This window comes from Bombus vancouverensis, unplaced genomic scaffold, assembly GCF_051014615.1.
Source record: "Bombus vancouverensis nearcticus unplaced genomic scaffold, iyBomVanc1_principal scaffold0062, whole genome shotgun sequence".
Taxonomy (NCBI): domain Eukaryota; kingdom Metazoa; phylum Arthropoda; class Insecta; order Hymenoptera; family Apidae; genus Bombus; species Bombus vancouverensis.
The window spans coordinates 216,624-231,552 of NW_027468953.1; the positions used below are offsets into that span (position 1 = coordinate 216,624).

The window sequence follows — 14,929 nt, forward strand, 5'->3', positions numbered from 1 at the left end:
TAAACATCGTTCGATAAAACGTCGAACAACACACAACATTGAAGCGCGAAATTTCAAATTCAAGGAAAGATAAATAACAAATATTGCGAACAAATGATATTAAATTTACAATAATCTCATGTAAGAAAAAATAAAAGGGATAAAAGTAGTACAGAAGATAGAAAAATCTATAAAACTGGTGGCTGGGAAATAGAAAATATATAAATTTATGTTATTAGAGTTTAGTACTTCTGTCGATCAATGTGTTACGACCGTTCGCGGAGAGACGCAGTCGCAGTAGCGAGAGGCGTAAATTCTCGCTATGATTCGGTGAATCGGCGCCGCGAAGTAGTCGTTCCCCTGTTTCGGTTAAGATAAGAGGTGGTTAAATGAATATGACACAGTATAGTAAGTTATATTTCACCGTTTATTCCAACAACTTATAAGGCAGTTACGCTGGTGCGTATGTACGAGATTTTTTTTTTTTTTATTTATTTGTTGAAATTACAATCAATTCTCGCGTTGAGAATATGTACGAGATGAATGAGTGACTGATCTGTGGGTGTGTCCTACCCGGTGGAAGGATATTGACCGTTCGAAGGATGTGAAATCAGAACTGTCTTGGGAGACGATGCTGTCTCGGAGGAAAGCTAAGGATGGGTGTGTCTAGCGCACGGGACCATCGGATTTGTTGGTGACGATTTTAGTTAGGAGAGTGAAGGAAGTGGCTTCGTTGTTAATTGATTAACGAAGGGTCTTAACCGCCCTCGAGAGAAAGTGGTTAGTGGGAGGAAAGTTGCAGCATACGTGAGAAAAACTAACTTTCCCTTGTCCAGTCGGGGTAGACAATAGTCTTTAGAAATTCTTCAGAAACAGACGTTTGTTTGGTTTGAAGGATCTTTTCTAGGAAATCTATGAGATTTATGGAAGGTACTTGAAACTATGGAGGATACGCTGCGAGTATCCGGTGACATCTGGTTGCCATATTGCTCGTGGTGCGACGTAACAAAATGGAATAGAAAGATTATACCACAGACGAAATTATACTTTATACTTTATTATACTTTATACTTTATTATTACATTACATCAATTGACATCTTTGGAATTACAACGATTCGATACACATTTTAACGTTTTAAACGTTTTAACGTTTAACATTCTAACATTCAGTTAGAACTTTGTATTGATTAGAGATATTGTAATGACCAGAAATATCGATACATATATCAATACTTTTACCTCGAAATTCGTAGATTCGTACTCTTCATTGTCCATACAAATTGTGTCATATATGTCCAAACCAAATTTAATTTCCAATTTAAAACCAAAATTCTTTTTCGAAAATGGCACTTCCAATTCTTCTTATTCTCACTATTTAATTGCTAGCCGTATCAAGTAACAACGAAAAAAATAATAATATCTAAACGTTAAGCAGGTCCATATTTTTGGGGATACAATTAAAAAAGTAAATCGTCGGTGGAATATTGTTTCACCTATCAAGAATTTTGGAAGATATAATTAGAAATGTACAACCTGGGTAGAAAATTGTACTCCTTATCGAGCATTTTTGAAAATATAATTGAGAAAGTGGAATCTGGATAGAAAATTGTTTTACCTACGAAGCATTATAAAAAGTAAGTTTAATAAAACTATACCTTGGATATTTCATATATTTTTTCATATTATACGCATTCGTTAAAATTTTACACTCCCAAACATCCTGCTATACTTGCACAAAAAAGCGCAGTCTAGTAATATCCCCCTCACTGCTCCTCGCATTTTCTTTCTAATCATCTCTCGTTCGCTTTTCCTGATATTATTCTCAGCGTAAGTTCAGAGTGGCGGTTTTTAAACTCAGGAACGCGCGGCTGTTCGTTAAATGAAATATCAAACGTAAGAATTGCCGCAGTCTTAACGCGAGATAATTCATTTCGTGGCACAGAGCGCACGTCGTTGAATATTAATTCATATCTCGTATAAGTTGCGAATAAAAAAAGCAGGTAAAAGAGGACAAAAATCCGATAATTACCGCGAATCTTTACGCAATTTCAAGAAATACAAAAGAAATTTGTTTGTAAGCATGCTACTAAGTATTATTAGAAGTACTGTACTTTCGATATTTTACATATTCTTGCATATTTTCTACATTTTTCTGTATTTTTGTATCCTTAAACTTTCCGTAAACGCGTAAACGTCTGCGCTCTGACAATGACAAGGAAGATTCTACTGATAAAAATAAAGCATCGAATTTCACCGAACTCTTAGAAATGTAATTCTCAGATCACATAAATTAAAAAGAAAGAACAAAAGAAAATACAAATATATATATATATACATACGTAGCCACAAATCAATTTGAATCACGACAGATAAAATAGGTAGCAATAATGTCTCCACGAACATTATCATAATTTATTGGAATTTACATAAAAGCCAAAGAATGCGATTGTTTCAATGACACGGCGTTTTGTCGAGTTAGATAAATATGAACTGTGTGTTTGAACAAGTGTTCGGTCGTGTTTCACGCGACGAAAAAGGAAATCACAAGACAAGGTGTCGCCTCGTTGGAAGCAACAAATCGCAATACGAGGGTGGAAATTGGGTGACACCGGGAGGATTACGAGGGATGAGAAATCTGTCGAGAGCGTGAAAGGCTCGCGGTCACCGGGTTTCTCCAGTTCTGTCGCTTTTAACGCCGAGTTCTTCCGCTTCGAGGATAGAAGCTGCGAAATATCGAGGCCATTGTCCAAAGATTTTCAAGAATATCCGATGCAACGTCTTGAAATTTACGAGAGCAAGTCTGATAAATTCTTATCTCTGGTCCATTCGTGGCCAATTTTTTAATACCCTCGTAACTTGTAACGACAAATAAAAATATCGGTACAGGCCAATTTTTTTTTGGATAAAATCTTGTGTGAATTTACAAAAAATACGATTCTTCGTTTAATTTTTTTCCCTTATTGTCTTTACATATTTGGAGTTTAAACGCGTTATAAGTACGTTATTTTTTTTTAACATGATTACGTAGAATTCTTATTCTGAATAAATTATTTGTTTCCGCTTCATAACTGTTTCTAAATTACAGTGCATTTAATCTTGAAATGCACAGTAACATTTTATACTTTTTACGTTCTAAGGAATTTTCAGGATCGGTTAAAAATTAAATTACAGTAATGGTAATACTCAATATTAATGTCAGACGTGGATACTTCACTGTTTTGTATAATAATTTGTTATCTTGGCATCGATCAAGGTATTTAATATACAAAGCGTACAGATTAATAAGAATTTTAATTAATCCTTCTTCTATAGTATTCACCGTTCTTTTCGAGCTCGTACCATTTCAAATAGACTTTCGAATAGATTTCAAAGATTTGTCTGTTCAAATAAAACGCGATCTTTTTTATTTCCCTATCAGTCGTCCCGTTACTGTTCCGTTGTTTCCAACAGATTGCAGATTCGTTTAAAAAACATTTGTAACGAAAAACAAACCCACTCGCAGAAATGTTATTCAATATCGCATTTATAACTTTCATAGACATCCTCCTCTCATTGCTATCATTGTAAACAGATTGAAACTTCGTTTGCAAACACTCGCGATTAAAAAAAAAAAAAAGAAGAATTAATCTTAAACAATTTTATCTTGTGTTCCATTTATAATTTTCATAATTGTCTTCCCGACGTTGTATCATTTTAAATGGCTTTTTTCTATCCATCTATGTTGCAGCGAGATCAACGGTCCTAATTACTAAATTGCACGATGTGTTCATACAAATTCACTTTTTATGAACGCGATGAAACGAAATGAAACCTAAGTAGAGATTTGTTTTCTCATCAAGTATAACGAGTTTTATACTTTGGATAGATTGCCTCGTTGTGAGAAGGTCTTAATCGTTTATAATTGCGATTAAGTAATTGCAATAAGTCATATTTTTAAGAAACGTTCTCACATGCTGTCACACACTCTAATTAGAAAAGGATCATGAAACATTCGGTTTATGATATTATTTGTTTGTAAATCTTCCTGCTTCCGGAAACTTTTTTAAATATGAAAATATTTATATACAAAATTAAATATTTTTTTCAATATCAACACTTCTTGCGTTTATGTTGTCCTAGTCAGAATTATATTATTTCGTGTATCCTGTTGCTTTTTATATGATAGTCCTCCCGTTGGCCGCGGATTCGTTATCAAGCCTGAGGCCCTCGTCACTAGTGTCACTATCGACAATAAAGGTACCCCACGCGCGACCGGACGATGAAGAACTTCAACGCAGAACCGCTACCTCCCGCGAGCCCTCCCCGGGAGGGCGCCTCGAGCTCGGACTCGGAGATTCAGACTCGACATATATATTATTATATATATTATATATACTATTATATCTATATAATATATGTATTTATATCTATAAATATACGTATAAATATATCTATTTAAAAAAATAAAGTTGACCTTCATATATCGCCAATAATATCGCGTGCGTAAAAAGAAACTGATTACATTTAATTCTTTTTTTACATTTATTTATTTTTTATTATTATTTTTTTCACAACTAATTACATTCAATTATTACATTTACATACATTTAATTATTATTTTTTTCATAATTATATCTCGTTTGAAATATTTTTCGACATAATTAATTGTTTCAAAAACACATACTCCAGCCTTCTAAATGATTTATTTTGCGTATTATACGAATTATTCCATCTATAAATAAATTGTTCTCTATACACACAAACACGCACACAGTCTGTTAATTACACGAGTTAATTGTATCATTTTTCTCGATAAGTTGACAGAGCAAGGAAAATGAGCGACGAACCTACCTACAAACTAATCTACTTCAATGCCGGTGGTCGTGCCGAACATATACGGTACATATTTGCATATACTGGCATCGAGTATACCGACGAGAGGATCCCCGAAGAACTCTGGCCTGAATAAAAGGATTGTAAGCGTGAAGAATCGATTTTTACTATCATTGTTCAACTCTCAGGTATCTACCATTTACTCAAACTTTTCTGTATATAAAACCATTTACTCAAACTTTTCTGTATATAAAACTTTCGTTTCACGTGCAGGCTAAACTTACTTAAAGTAAAATTTCATACGGAATAAAGTCGAACTTTTCATTAAGTTTTGCTTCCGTAATATCGTGTTTATCGAATACCAACTTAATTCACTTACGATTCTCGAATTTTTGTGTTGCAATCTTTATTGTTTTCAATGAATCGAAGCATTTCGAATATTTTGAGAAAACCATAAATAGGTGACTTAAAATAGGAATACAAAAATACTTCTACGTTTCTCGTTAATTTAAAAACTTTTTAGGACTTGTCGGAAAAAAAGGATAAAAAATTGAAATCAGTTCGGAAATGAACAAGAACATAGCTAAAAAGTCGAAAGAACAAAGCAGATATAAAATTCGATCTTCCGTTGCGACATTTCTATCGTAAATAGTATAATAAAAGTTTTACGCAGCATAGTCTTCGATATAATCTTATATGTCGCTTGCAGATAGAGAAACCAAAAATCAACGTAAGTCTGTAAATCAATCCTGTCGGTGTAAAACACAAAATTACGTTCGCAAGAGACATTCGATTTATATTCCTTGCATTTCAATTTTCATTACAAGAACCGTGTACATTTTCTAATATTTTTTCCGTGTCTGGTATTATGCGACGTGAATTTTTTATTCGCAGTTGTAAGTCCACTATCATTGCATAAGGTCTTCCCGCAAAACGATACTGATCGTTCCTCGTACATTCAGTACACCGCATCAGACAGATTCGTTCCTTTCCGTGAGAATTACAAATTTTATACTCGATCTTTTATCCTTGATTTTAAAAACTTTAGGTTCTTCCCAACAGTCAAAAACACGCGATACCCTGTCCATCGTAATCGTAAGAAAAGAAAAAAAGGAGAAAGAAGACATTTCTGTATTTCTTTACTAGGCCATGTTGATTAAAACCGAAATGATTTCGATTCATCTATTCACAAGAACGCAACGGCCTCGGAAGCTGTGTTGTGATTTCCTATCGATCGTTTCCCTCTACACAGTGTTCATATGAGCCATGTTTGTTCTTAGCAATGCCTTATAAAATGCTGCCTGTGCTGGAGATAGACGGGAAACCGGTAGCGCAGAGTAACGCTGTGGCGCGATACTTGGCGAAGAAGTACGATTTAATGGGAAGGAACGAATGGGATGCGATGATATGCGACGTGCTCGTCGATACTCTTGGAGATTTGAAGCAAGGTGAGTAACTGATGAGATGACTTTGCATTTGTCTCACCACAGAGACAGACGTTCAAGAATTCATTGTGAAAAGACGAGTACAAACAATATACGTATGTCTTTCCGTTAAGCGAATGTTACAGTTTGTTTGCAAAAGTCAGTTTTTAGATTATAGAATCGTAGATAGAATTTAGAGGATAGAAACTTTTAGTAGTCACTTTTAGTTTAGTAAAGTCTTATCGACAATAAGCAGACTACGTTATGATACAACGATTCCAACTGAAGATTTCTATCGACATCACGAATTCGATGGCTTCCAAATTTTCTTCTCTGCAATCTCAGACGCTCAACTCGAAAGAATCTTTTAGATCCCCCGACAAACACTCGACTCAGGTTATCTATTATCGTAATCTTCCTACGGGATTTTTTTTAACTGCGTTGCGTTAACGAATAACGGGATAACATCACGTTTCTCTCAACGCCTTTCAACGTTCTACAACTTTTATTCTTTGCAAATCCCTGTCTCTATATGATAAACGCTGGTTATCCGCGGAATTTACGATTTCAATTTCTTTAACGAGATATTTATCATATTACACAATTCCTGTAAATGTATTTGTAATTATATCGCCGAAGAATTGTATTTAATTAAGCTATGAAGTTGTGGAATCGTGAGAAGGATTATTTTTATAGAACTGTCTAATTTCCATTCGACATTGATTCAGGATACACATTACTCTTTTTTACATAATACCAGTTTTGTCATTTTTAATTAACAAATACCTCCAAAGGTTGAAGTTTCTAAAATTATCCATTAAATTCTGACAATAAAATAAAAATCCAAATTCTTCCTAAAAAGCTAGTGATCTTTAGTTAAGAGTTCGATTTTTCACATTTTTCAAGGTAAATTAAAAAAATTGTTTAATAGAGGAGGTACAAAATAAATGTATACAAACCTTTTTTCAGACGACATGGGCGGACTTCGTGTTTGCAGCGGCCCTTGAAAATTTCGAGTATATGTTTGGGGCATCAGCTTTGGATAAATATCCAGCTCTTCGAGCATTGAAGAGAAGGATTCATAGAATACCGGCTATTTCTGATTGGCTGATTAGGCGCCCATACACAAACAGCTAAAAAGCTAAAAACGTGTGGAAAAAAGATGACCAGTACACCAGTATATATATATGTAGTATCGTGGACGAAAGGCCTAAGAAATATCGGGCGAACTATGAACAATGTCGCGAGAGCCGAGGCGCCGTCGGGCCCATCAATGTGTCATCGGTTTTTTCAAGTGCATAGTTTCGTGGAAAAGACCTACGTGACCCTGGCTACGAGCGTCTGCAAAACACGTGTGCGGTGGGCCTAGGAAAAAGGCAATAGAATGCGACAACGGCCAGAGTGTGAGTCGAGAAACAGAGTGTGAGTCGAGGAGCCGAGTGCGAGTTGAGCGGAGACAGAGTTTGCGAGTGGCGTTGCCGAGAGAGTGTTGATTGCGTTTTGGTAAAAGTCGAGTCGCCATCTAGTTATTTAGTTGCGCTGTTTTCTGTACATTTGGTGTGAATAGTTCAGGTTGAACAACAATCGTCTTTTTCTGTCCGATTAACATCTCTATTGTCCATTCTTTGTAAATATACTATATCACGATATTACATATATGTACGCTGGCATCGCTATGTTGGTAAATGTTCGATGTTATACGTGTCGTAAAATGTAACAGTTCTATTTAAAAAAAAAAATTTCGTGTCTATGAGTACGTTAAAAGTTTAACTATAAAAAGTCTCATCTGAGCTGTGCTCCTTTATGGAAGGTATTATTGTGTTTGAAAGAATACAATATATAATAAATGTATGTTCTTTCGAAAAAAGTTCGAAAATTTTCTTTCTTTTATCCGTACTTAACTTTTTAATAAAATGCACGATTAATTCTTGTGTCTCGTTTAAACAGCTTTTGGTCTATCGTTATTTCGAATTATTTGAACATCGTGTGAATTTACTATTTAATTTTACAATATCATTTACTATATAATTTTACAATATCATTTACTATATAATTTTACAATTATAATTTTACAATATCAATAATTTACAATAAGTGAGGGAAAAATCATTGAATGTTATATCTAGATGTCTATATACTATTTTAAACAATACTTAGTTTCGTCTCTTCATGATACTTACTGGCAATACCGAGTACAAATACGATGTTCTTTGAAAATAAAAAATGGATTTGAAAACGTTAATGCACGTTTTTTTTTTTATTTATTTGTTGAAATTACAAACAATTCTCGCGTTGAGAATTTTCAGTAATTTTTCTGGCGTGGCGCAGTGACATGGCTGTTTATTTACAATAAGTTAATACTTATTATAGATAGGTATAATTTATAAGTATTATAAGTAAGTGCATATGCTTAATTTGGATAATTAAATGAATCTAACGTTTAGGTCTAGCGGGTAGTGCCTCTTCAGCCTGCGAATCTGGTCCGTCGTATCGAGTAGTCCAGTGATTAGGGGGTTTCGGTGTTTGTTGACTCTTTTGCTATATCTGTCGCTATATTTTGCTATTTCCTCTTTGACTGTAGGTATCTTGAGGTCGCGATGGATGGTTTCGTTGGTAACATACCAAGGTGCGTCTATTAAGGCTCTTAGCGTTTTCGATTGGAATCGTTGTAGTATTTCGATGTTGGAGTTACTTGCTGTTCCCCATAGTTGGATTCCGTAGGTCCAGACAGGTTTTATTACGGTCTTGTAGAGGGTAATTTTATTCTGTATGTTTAGTTTGGAGCGTCGGCTCGTGAGCCAATAGAGTTTTTTTAGTTTGTCCTTTAGTTGCTTCGTTTTATCTGAGATGTGTGTCTTCCACGTTAGTCTCCTGTCCAGGGTCATGCCCAGGTATCGGACTGTGTCCCTGCTAGGAACTGTTGCATTGTTGATGGTGACCTGGGGGCAGGTTTGTTTTCGGAGCGTGAAGGTTACATGTGAGGATTTCTTTTCGTTGACTTTGAAACTCCATTTGTGAAACCACTTTTCCATGGAGTCGAGACTTCGCTGGAGAGTGGATGAGGCTATTACCGGGTCTGCGTGGGTAGCTAATAGCGCTGTGTCGTCTGCAAATGTCGCTATTGTTATATCGTTTGATATAGGTAGGTCGGCAGTGTAGATGGAGTACAGTAGGGGTCCGAGGACACTACCTTGGGGTATGCCGGCTTCTATTGGGAATGTTGCGGAAGTGGCGTCTAGGCATTTAACCATGAATTGTCTATTGGTTAGGTAAGATTTTAGGATGGAGTAGTAGGGGTGAGGTAGGATCTTTTTAAGCTTGTATAGTAGCCCTTCATGCCATACTTTGTCGAATGCCTGTTGGATGTCTAGGAAAACCGCTGAGCAATATTTTTTCTTTTCGAGTGTTTGGCTGATCGTATGAGTTAAGCGGTGGATTTGCTCTACTGTAGAATGATGTTTTCGGAAGCCGAATTGGTGATCTGGGAGTGTTTTCAAGTTCTCTAGGATTGGAAGGAGTCGGTTCGTGAGCATCTTCTCGAATAGTTTGGACAGGGTAGGTAAAAGACTGATTGGGCGATAGGAGCAGGTTTCGTATATCGGTTTACCGGGTTTAGGGATGAGGGTAATCAATGAGATTTTCCAGGCCTTAGGATAGTGTTCCAGGCGAAGGATAGCATTAAAAATCGATGTGATGAGTGCTATCCCTTTTGTGGGAAGTTCCTTGATTGCTTTATTGCTTATTAGGTCGTGTCCTGCTGCTTTCTTGGGGTTTAGGCGACTGATTGTTTCTATAGTCTCTGCAGAGGAGAAGGGTTCGATAGGAGGGGACATTTGGAAGGGGGTGTGCAGGTATTCAGTAACGTCCGCGGCGGCTTTGGGGGAATGGGGTTTGAATACTTTTGACAAGTGTTTAGCAAACAGGTCGGCTTTTTCTATAGGGCTTCGCGCCCATCCACCTTGCGGACGGCGGATAGGTGGGATTATTTGTGGGGGGCGTGTGAGTTTCCTGGAGGCCTTCCATAGTGAGTAGTTGGCGTCGGCTGTGGGGGATAAGCTGACGAGGTATTTTTGGAAACAGTCGTTAAGGTTCTGGATAGCTTTCTAGTTGCGTTGTTAAGTTTGCGTTTGTCCTCCGGTGTTCTATGGGTCTGCCATACTCTTCTTAGTCTACGTTTTTCTGATATTTTTTTTAGTATGTATTGGGGATATTCTTGTTTGCTGTTAGATGGCTTTGTCGGTGTGGAGAGGCGGATTGCGTTTATTATGCTCGTGTTTAAGTATTCCGTGGCTGCTTCGATATCTTCCTTTGTTTTTAGTGGGGTGAAGGCTGAGGTTGAGTGTGTAAAGACTTCTCTGAAGAGCTGCCAGTTGGTGTGTTGGTTGTGAATGCAGCCATTAGCTGTATTCTGCATGATTGCTGTCTTACATGGGAGATATTTACTTCTCTTTCTTCGATACTGTCGGGTAGGGATAAGCCGTAGGGTCTCGCTGTTTTACCGATTAGTAGTTCCAACGGGCTTGACTTAGTCACGCGGTTGGTGGTACAATTGAAGGCCAGTTGTAATTCCCCGATCGCGTCTTGCCAGGACCGCCCGGTGGTTTCTATTGTTGTGTTTTTTAGCGTACTCATAATACGCTCTACCTGTCCGTTGGCCCTACTAGCTCCGGTCGCAATTAAATGGATTTTAACGTATTTATCTTGCCAAAAGTCTCGAAATTCTTTGCCCGTAAAACATCTTCCCTGATCCGCTATTATCCGGCAGGGAGTGCCGAACAAAAATATAGCGGACTTAAGCGCTTTAATGGTGTTAATGGAGTCTATCTTACGGGTATAGTGCAAGTATACGAACTTAGTAAAGACGTCGACCAACTCAATGACGTATTCCTTCGAATCGTTTTTACCGCTTAGTTTGCCCGTTATGTCCATATGAACCGTATGCCAAGGTATACTGGTCTTATGTATGGGATGTAATTCGGCTTGTACTCTACCCGAACTTGCCTTTGAAACTCGACAAGCATGACAGTTCTCTACGAATTTGCGAACATACTTCGCCATTCCTTCGAACTAGTAATACTCGCACAGTTTCTCAAGCGTTTTATCCCAACCTAAGTGCATAATGGACTGGTGCACGTGGTTAATAACAGACCACCTAAACCCTCTCGAAACGATGGGCAGGCAGAGAGTTCTACCTTTTCTCTGTATTTTACGATGAAGGGTGCCGGACCGTAACTCATACGTATTCGCGACGTCTTCCGCGAGCTCTTCGTTCTGTAATTTATCGACGATCTCAGAAATTTGTGGGTCGCGACGTTGTTCCGCTAGTAGCCAATCGTCGAAGATTTCGGTTAGGTTAATTTCTTTCTCTACAATTTTGCTGAACGTACTGCGATCCAAGTCTACGGGATTTCGTGAAAAGAAATCTACGTGGGCCATTCGTTTACCTTCCCGGTACATAATGTCAAAGGTAAAAGTTTGCAGGTAAGCCCACCATCTGTAAACCCTGTCGTTCAAGTGTACCTTATAACTGGATGCTTTCAGGGAGTTGCAATCGGTGACAACGAGAAATTCTCGTCCGTGTAAGTAATGACGGAAGTGCTTGACGGCGTTTACAACTGCTAACGTTTCCAATTCGTAGGAATGATACCTAGACTCCGCAGGGCTAGTTCTTTTGCTGTAATATTCCACTACTCGATTTTTACCTTCGACCCTGTGCATTAAAATGGCTCCATATCCTTCCGAGCTAGCGTTCGTATGTAGTTCTATGGGGTAATTGGGGTCAAATATCATTAGCACCGGCGCGTCAGTCAGGACGGAAATTACCTTTTGTCTTATCTGTTCGTGCCTATCCGTCCAAGGTATATTCTTGTTATTCGAGGTAAGTGCATACAGGGGTTTCATTACTTGTGAAAATTTGGGAATGAAGTTTCGGAAATAAGAGGCCAAACCTATGAATTGCCTAAGTTGTGTGACGGTCGACGGTGCAGGTAAAGAACTCAAGGCTTGTATTTTACCCGGGTTTGGACGGACTTCTCCGTTACGAATTACATATCCCAAGTAGAGTACCGATGTCTTTAAAAAGGAGCATTTTGAAAAGTTAAAGGAGAATCCGGCTTTCACGAGGGTATCTAGCGCGGTGCTCAACCTTTCTAGGGCTTGATCTACTGAGTCGACAATAATTAGGACGTCGTCCAAGTAAACAACAACGAACGAATACGCGAGGTCGTCTAAGGCGTTGAGAATGGCCCTCTGGAAAACGGATGGTGCATTTTTCAATCCGAACGGCATAGTCACGTACTCGTATTGCCCGTCGGGTGTAACGAACGCCGTATATTCCGTCGAATTAGGATGAATGGGAATTTGGTGGAATCCGCTGGCCATGTCCAGGCTAATGAAGTATCTCGCCTTCTGCAATCTCGCAATTTGATCCGCGATGAGGGGTAGGGAATACTGGTTCGCGACCGTATTTTTATTTAATGCCCGAAAATCTACGCACAGTCTATCTGAGCCGTCTTTCTTCTTTACAAGTAAGATAGGGCTCGCGAACGGTGAGTTGCTCGGCCTCACGATTTTTGCTCTAATTAACTCGTCTATTCTCTCACGCACTATCCTACGCTCTTCTTCGCTAAGTCGGTAAGGACTTCTTTGCACGGTGACATTGGGATCGATTAACCGTATTTCTTACTGGCCCGTGCTTACGCGAGTACGTGGGAAGCCCGTAATGAATGAATTTTTGAATTTCTCGAGAACAGAAATTAACCGACTTTTATCGTTACCAACCACGTCAGTGTCAACCGCATTGATATTGATCTCGTCTTCGGAGGTTTTACTACAGGCATTAATAGTCTTCGTTTTACAAATATCGACGCTATTTCGTGTAATAGTTACATCAAAACCCTGGCTTAAGATCTCGCGGCCAATCATGATATCATAATGCAAGTGACTATCGGCCAGAACGTGAAAGGTTATCTCCAATGTAAAACAGTTAATGCGTACCGTAGATAAGATCTGGGATGTACTCTTAACGCAGGTGTTTCCTATTCCTCGCATAACTACTATATCTGTCGTTCTCCTACCGGAGAATTTCGGAGCGACAGATTCTCTAATTAATGAGCGCTCGGCTCCGGAATCGAAGTAAAATGGGAACGACTCACCCAGATGACTTAAACTACCGGCTGGGGACTCCACCACGCAGGAGTTGACTTTACGCTCATCCTTGGGGCCTGGTCTACCGTCCCGTCGTGCCGGGCAGTTAGGTGCGATATGGCCTTCCGCATGACACCTGTGGCAAACCGCCTTGGACGGTGCGGCCGGTCGGCTTCCTTCCTGGCGTCGTGCATCCCTCTGCTGTTCGTTCTGCATCCTCTTGCGGCAGTCCTTTATTCTGTGTCCGAGAGTACCACAGTAATGACACCTCGTCTGGTGGCCCGATAACTTGCGTCGCTTAGCTTCGGGTTCCGCCGGTGCATCTCTCGGCGAAAATGTCGACTCTTCTTCGTAACAAAAGGGTCGCATTTCGCTCAGAAATTGGTCCTCCGTTCTGATATCGCTCGTGAGGGCCAATCGTTTAAGACGTTGGTCGTGTGGAATTAATATGTAGAGAGTGACAGCGTTAAGTATTTCGTCTAGCGTAGAATGTTGCCACCGCGTCTGCAGGAGGGAACGGACATGGCCGGCAAACGCCCCCGTGGATTCGCCCACTCCCCGCGGTTCCCTGGATACCTTGATTAACGATGAGGACGTCGTCTCTCGGCCACCGAAATGTATAAGGAATCGTTCCTTAACGGTAGACCAAGTAACCTCTCCGTCTCCCGTCATTCGTGCCAGCCAATGTGCTGCAGAACCCTGTAGAGAGTCACTTAAGGCAGAGTGTAGCGCGTCATCTCGTAAGGGGTTGTTCTTCATGGCCCTACTAACAGCCGCGCACCACGCGGCTGGGTCGGCGCCTGCGACTTCTGGGTTAAAATGTGGTAATTTGGTGGTTCCCGTATTTGGCCTTTGCATTAGCGTATGAATTAGGTTGTTCATGACAGCGACCTGCCCTTCCAGCGCTCGAAGCCGTTCTGATCCCACTTCTGATGTCGGATTGGCACTGGGAGTGGGGTTGTGAGCGTCAAAGGAATCTTCTCGAGGATTAGCCATTGATACGGTACACACAGGTGTAGTTTATTGCAATGATGGAATTAGTACAGTCTCGACAATTGATCACGGCGGTTCGGCACTCGCGACACGAGTGACCATGCTCTCGGGCTCAATAACGAATCCGCGGCCAACGGGATGACAACAGAACGTACTTACAAAGTCTAAGTCTGGTTAAAACGTGAAATAACGTTACTCTTTTATCGATGAGATCGCGAGCGAGAATGGCTTTCCCGTCCCGATGATGCCACAGAGGAAAACTATAATGGGGTGTGTCTAAGGATACGAGATCATCGGATTCGTCGAGAAAAGCCTTCGTTCAGAAAGTAAGGGAAATTGGCGTTGCTGCTAATTGGTCAATCTCCATATCGGTGGTTAGAAAAAGATGCTAGCCGCCCTCGAGGGAAAGTTGCTAGCCGCCCTCGAGGGAAAGTTGCTAGTGGGAGACGCCGCTCGTTGAAAAATATGTCTCCCCTATCTTCCCGTAGTTGGGACAGAGACTGTTTGTCTGTTTGAAGGACTTTAGTTAACTAAACCTTAAGATTTATAACGGGCCCTCGGGCTAGCCGAACA

General features: G+C 39.5%; 1 protein-coding gene across 9 annotated transcripts in view; it reads left to right on the forward strand.

Moving 5' to 3' along the window:
* The window catches only part of LOC117162962 (uncharacterized), a 25,951-nt gene continuing 11,022 nt past the window's right edge, over positions 1 to 14,929 (forward strand). Inside the window, exons 1-4 of one of the 9 annotated variants that reach the window (XR_013061541.1) lie at positions 5 to 909; positions 1,414 to 1,615; positions 4,778 to 4,981; positions 6,074 to 6,241. Coding sequence is in view for 1 of the 9 variants with exons in the window: in XM_076627407.1 (XP_076483522.1) it covers positions 6,186 to 6,241 (56 nt within the window). In the remaining 8 variants the exon portion in view is untranslated. Of the gene's footprint in view, positions 1,616 to 4,777; positions 4,982 to 5,316; positions 6,242 to 14,929 lie in introns of all 9 variants that reach the window. The other 8 variants (XR_013061540.1, XR_013061542.1, XR_013061544.1 and 5 more) reach the window with 8 other exon arrangements.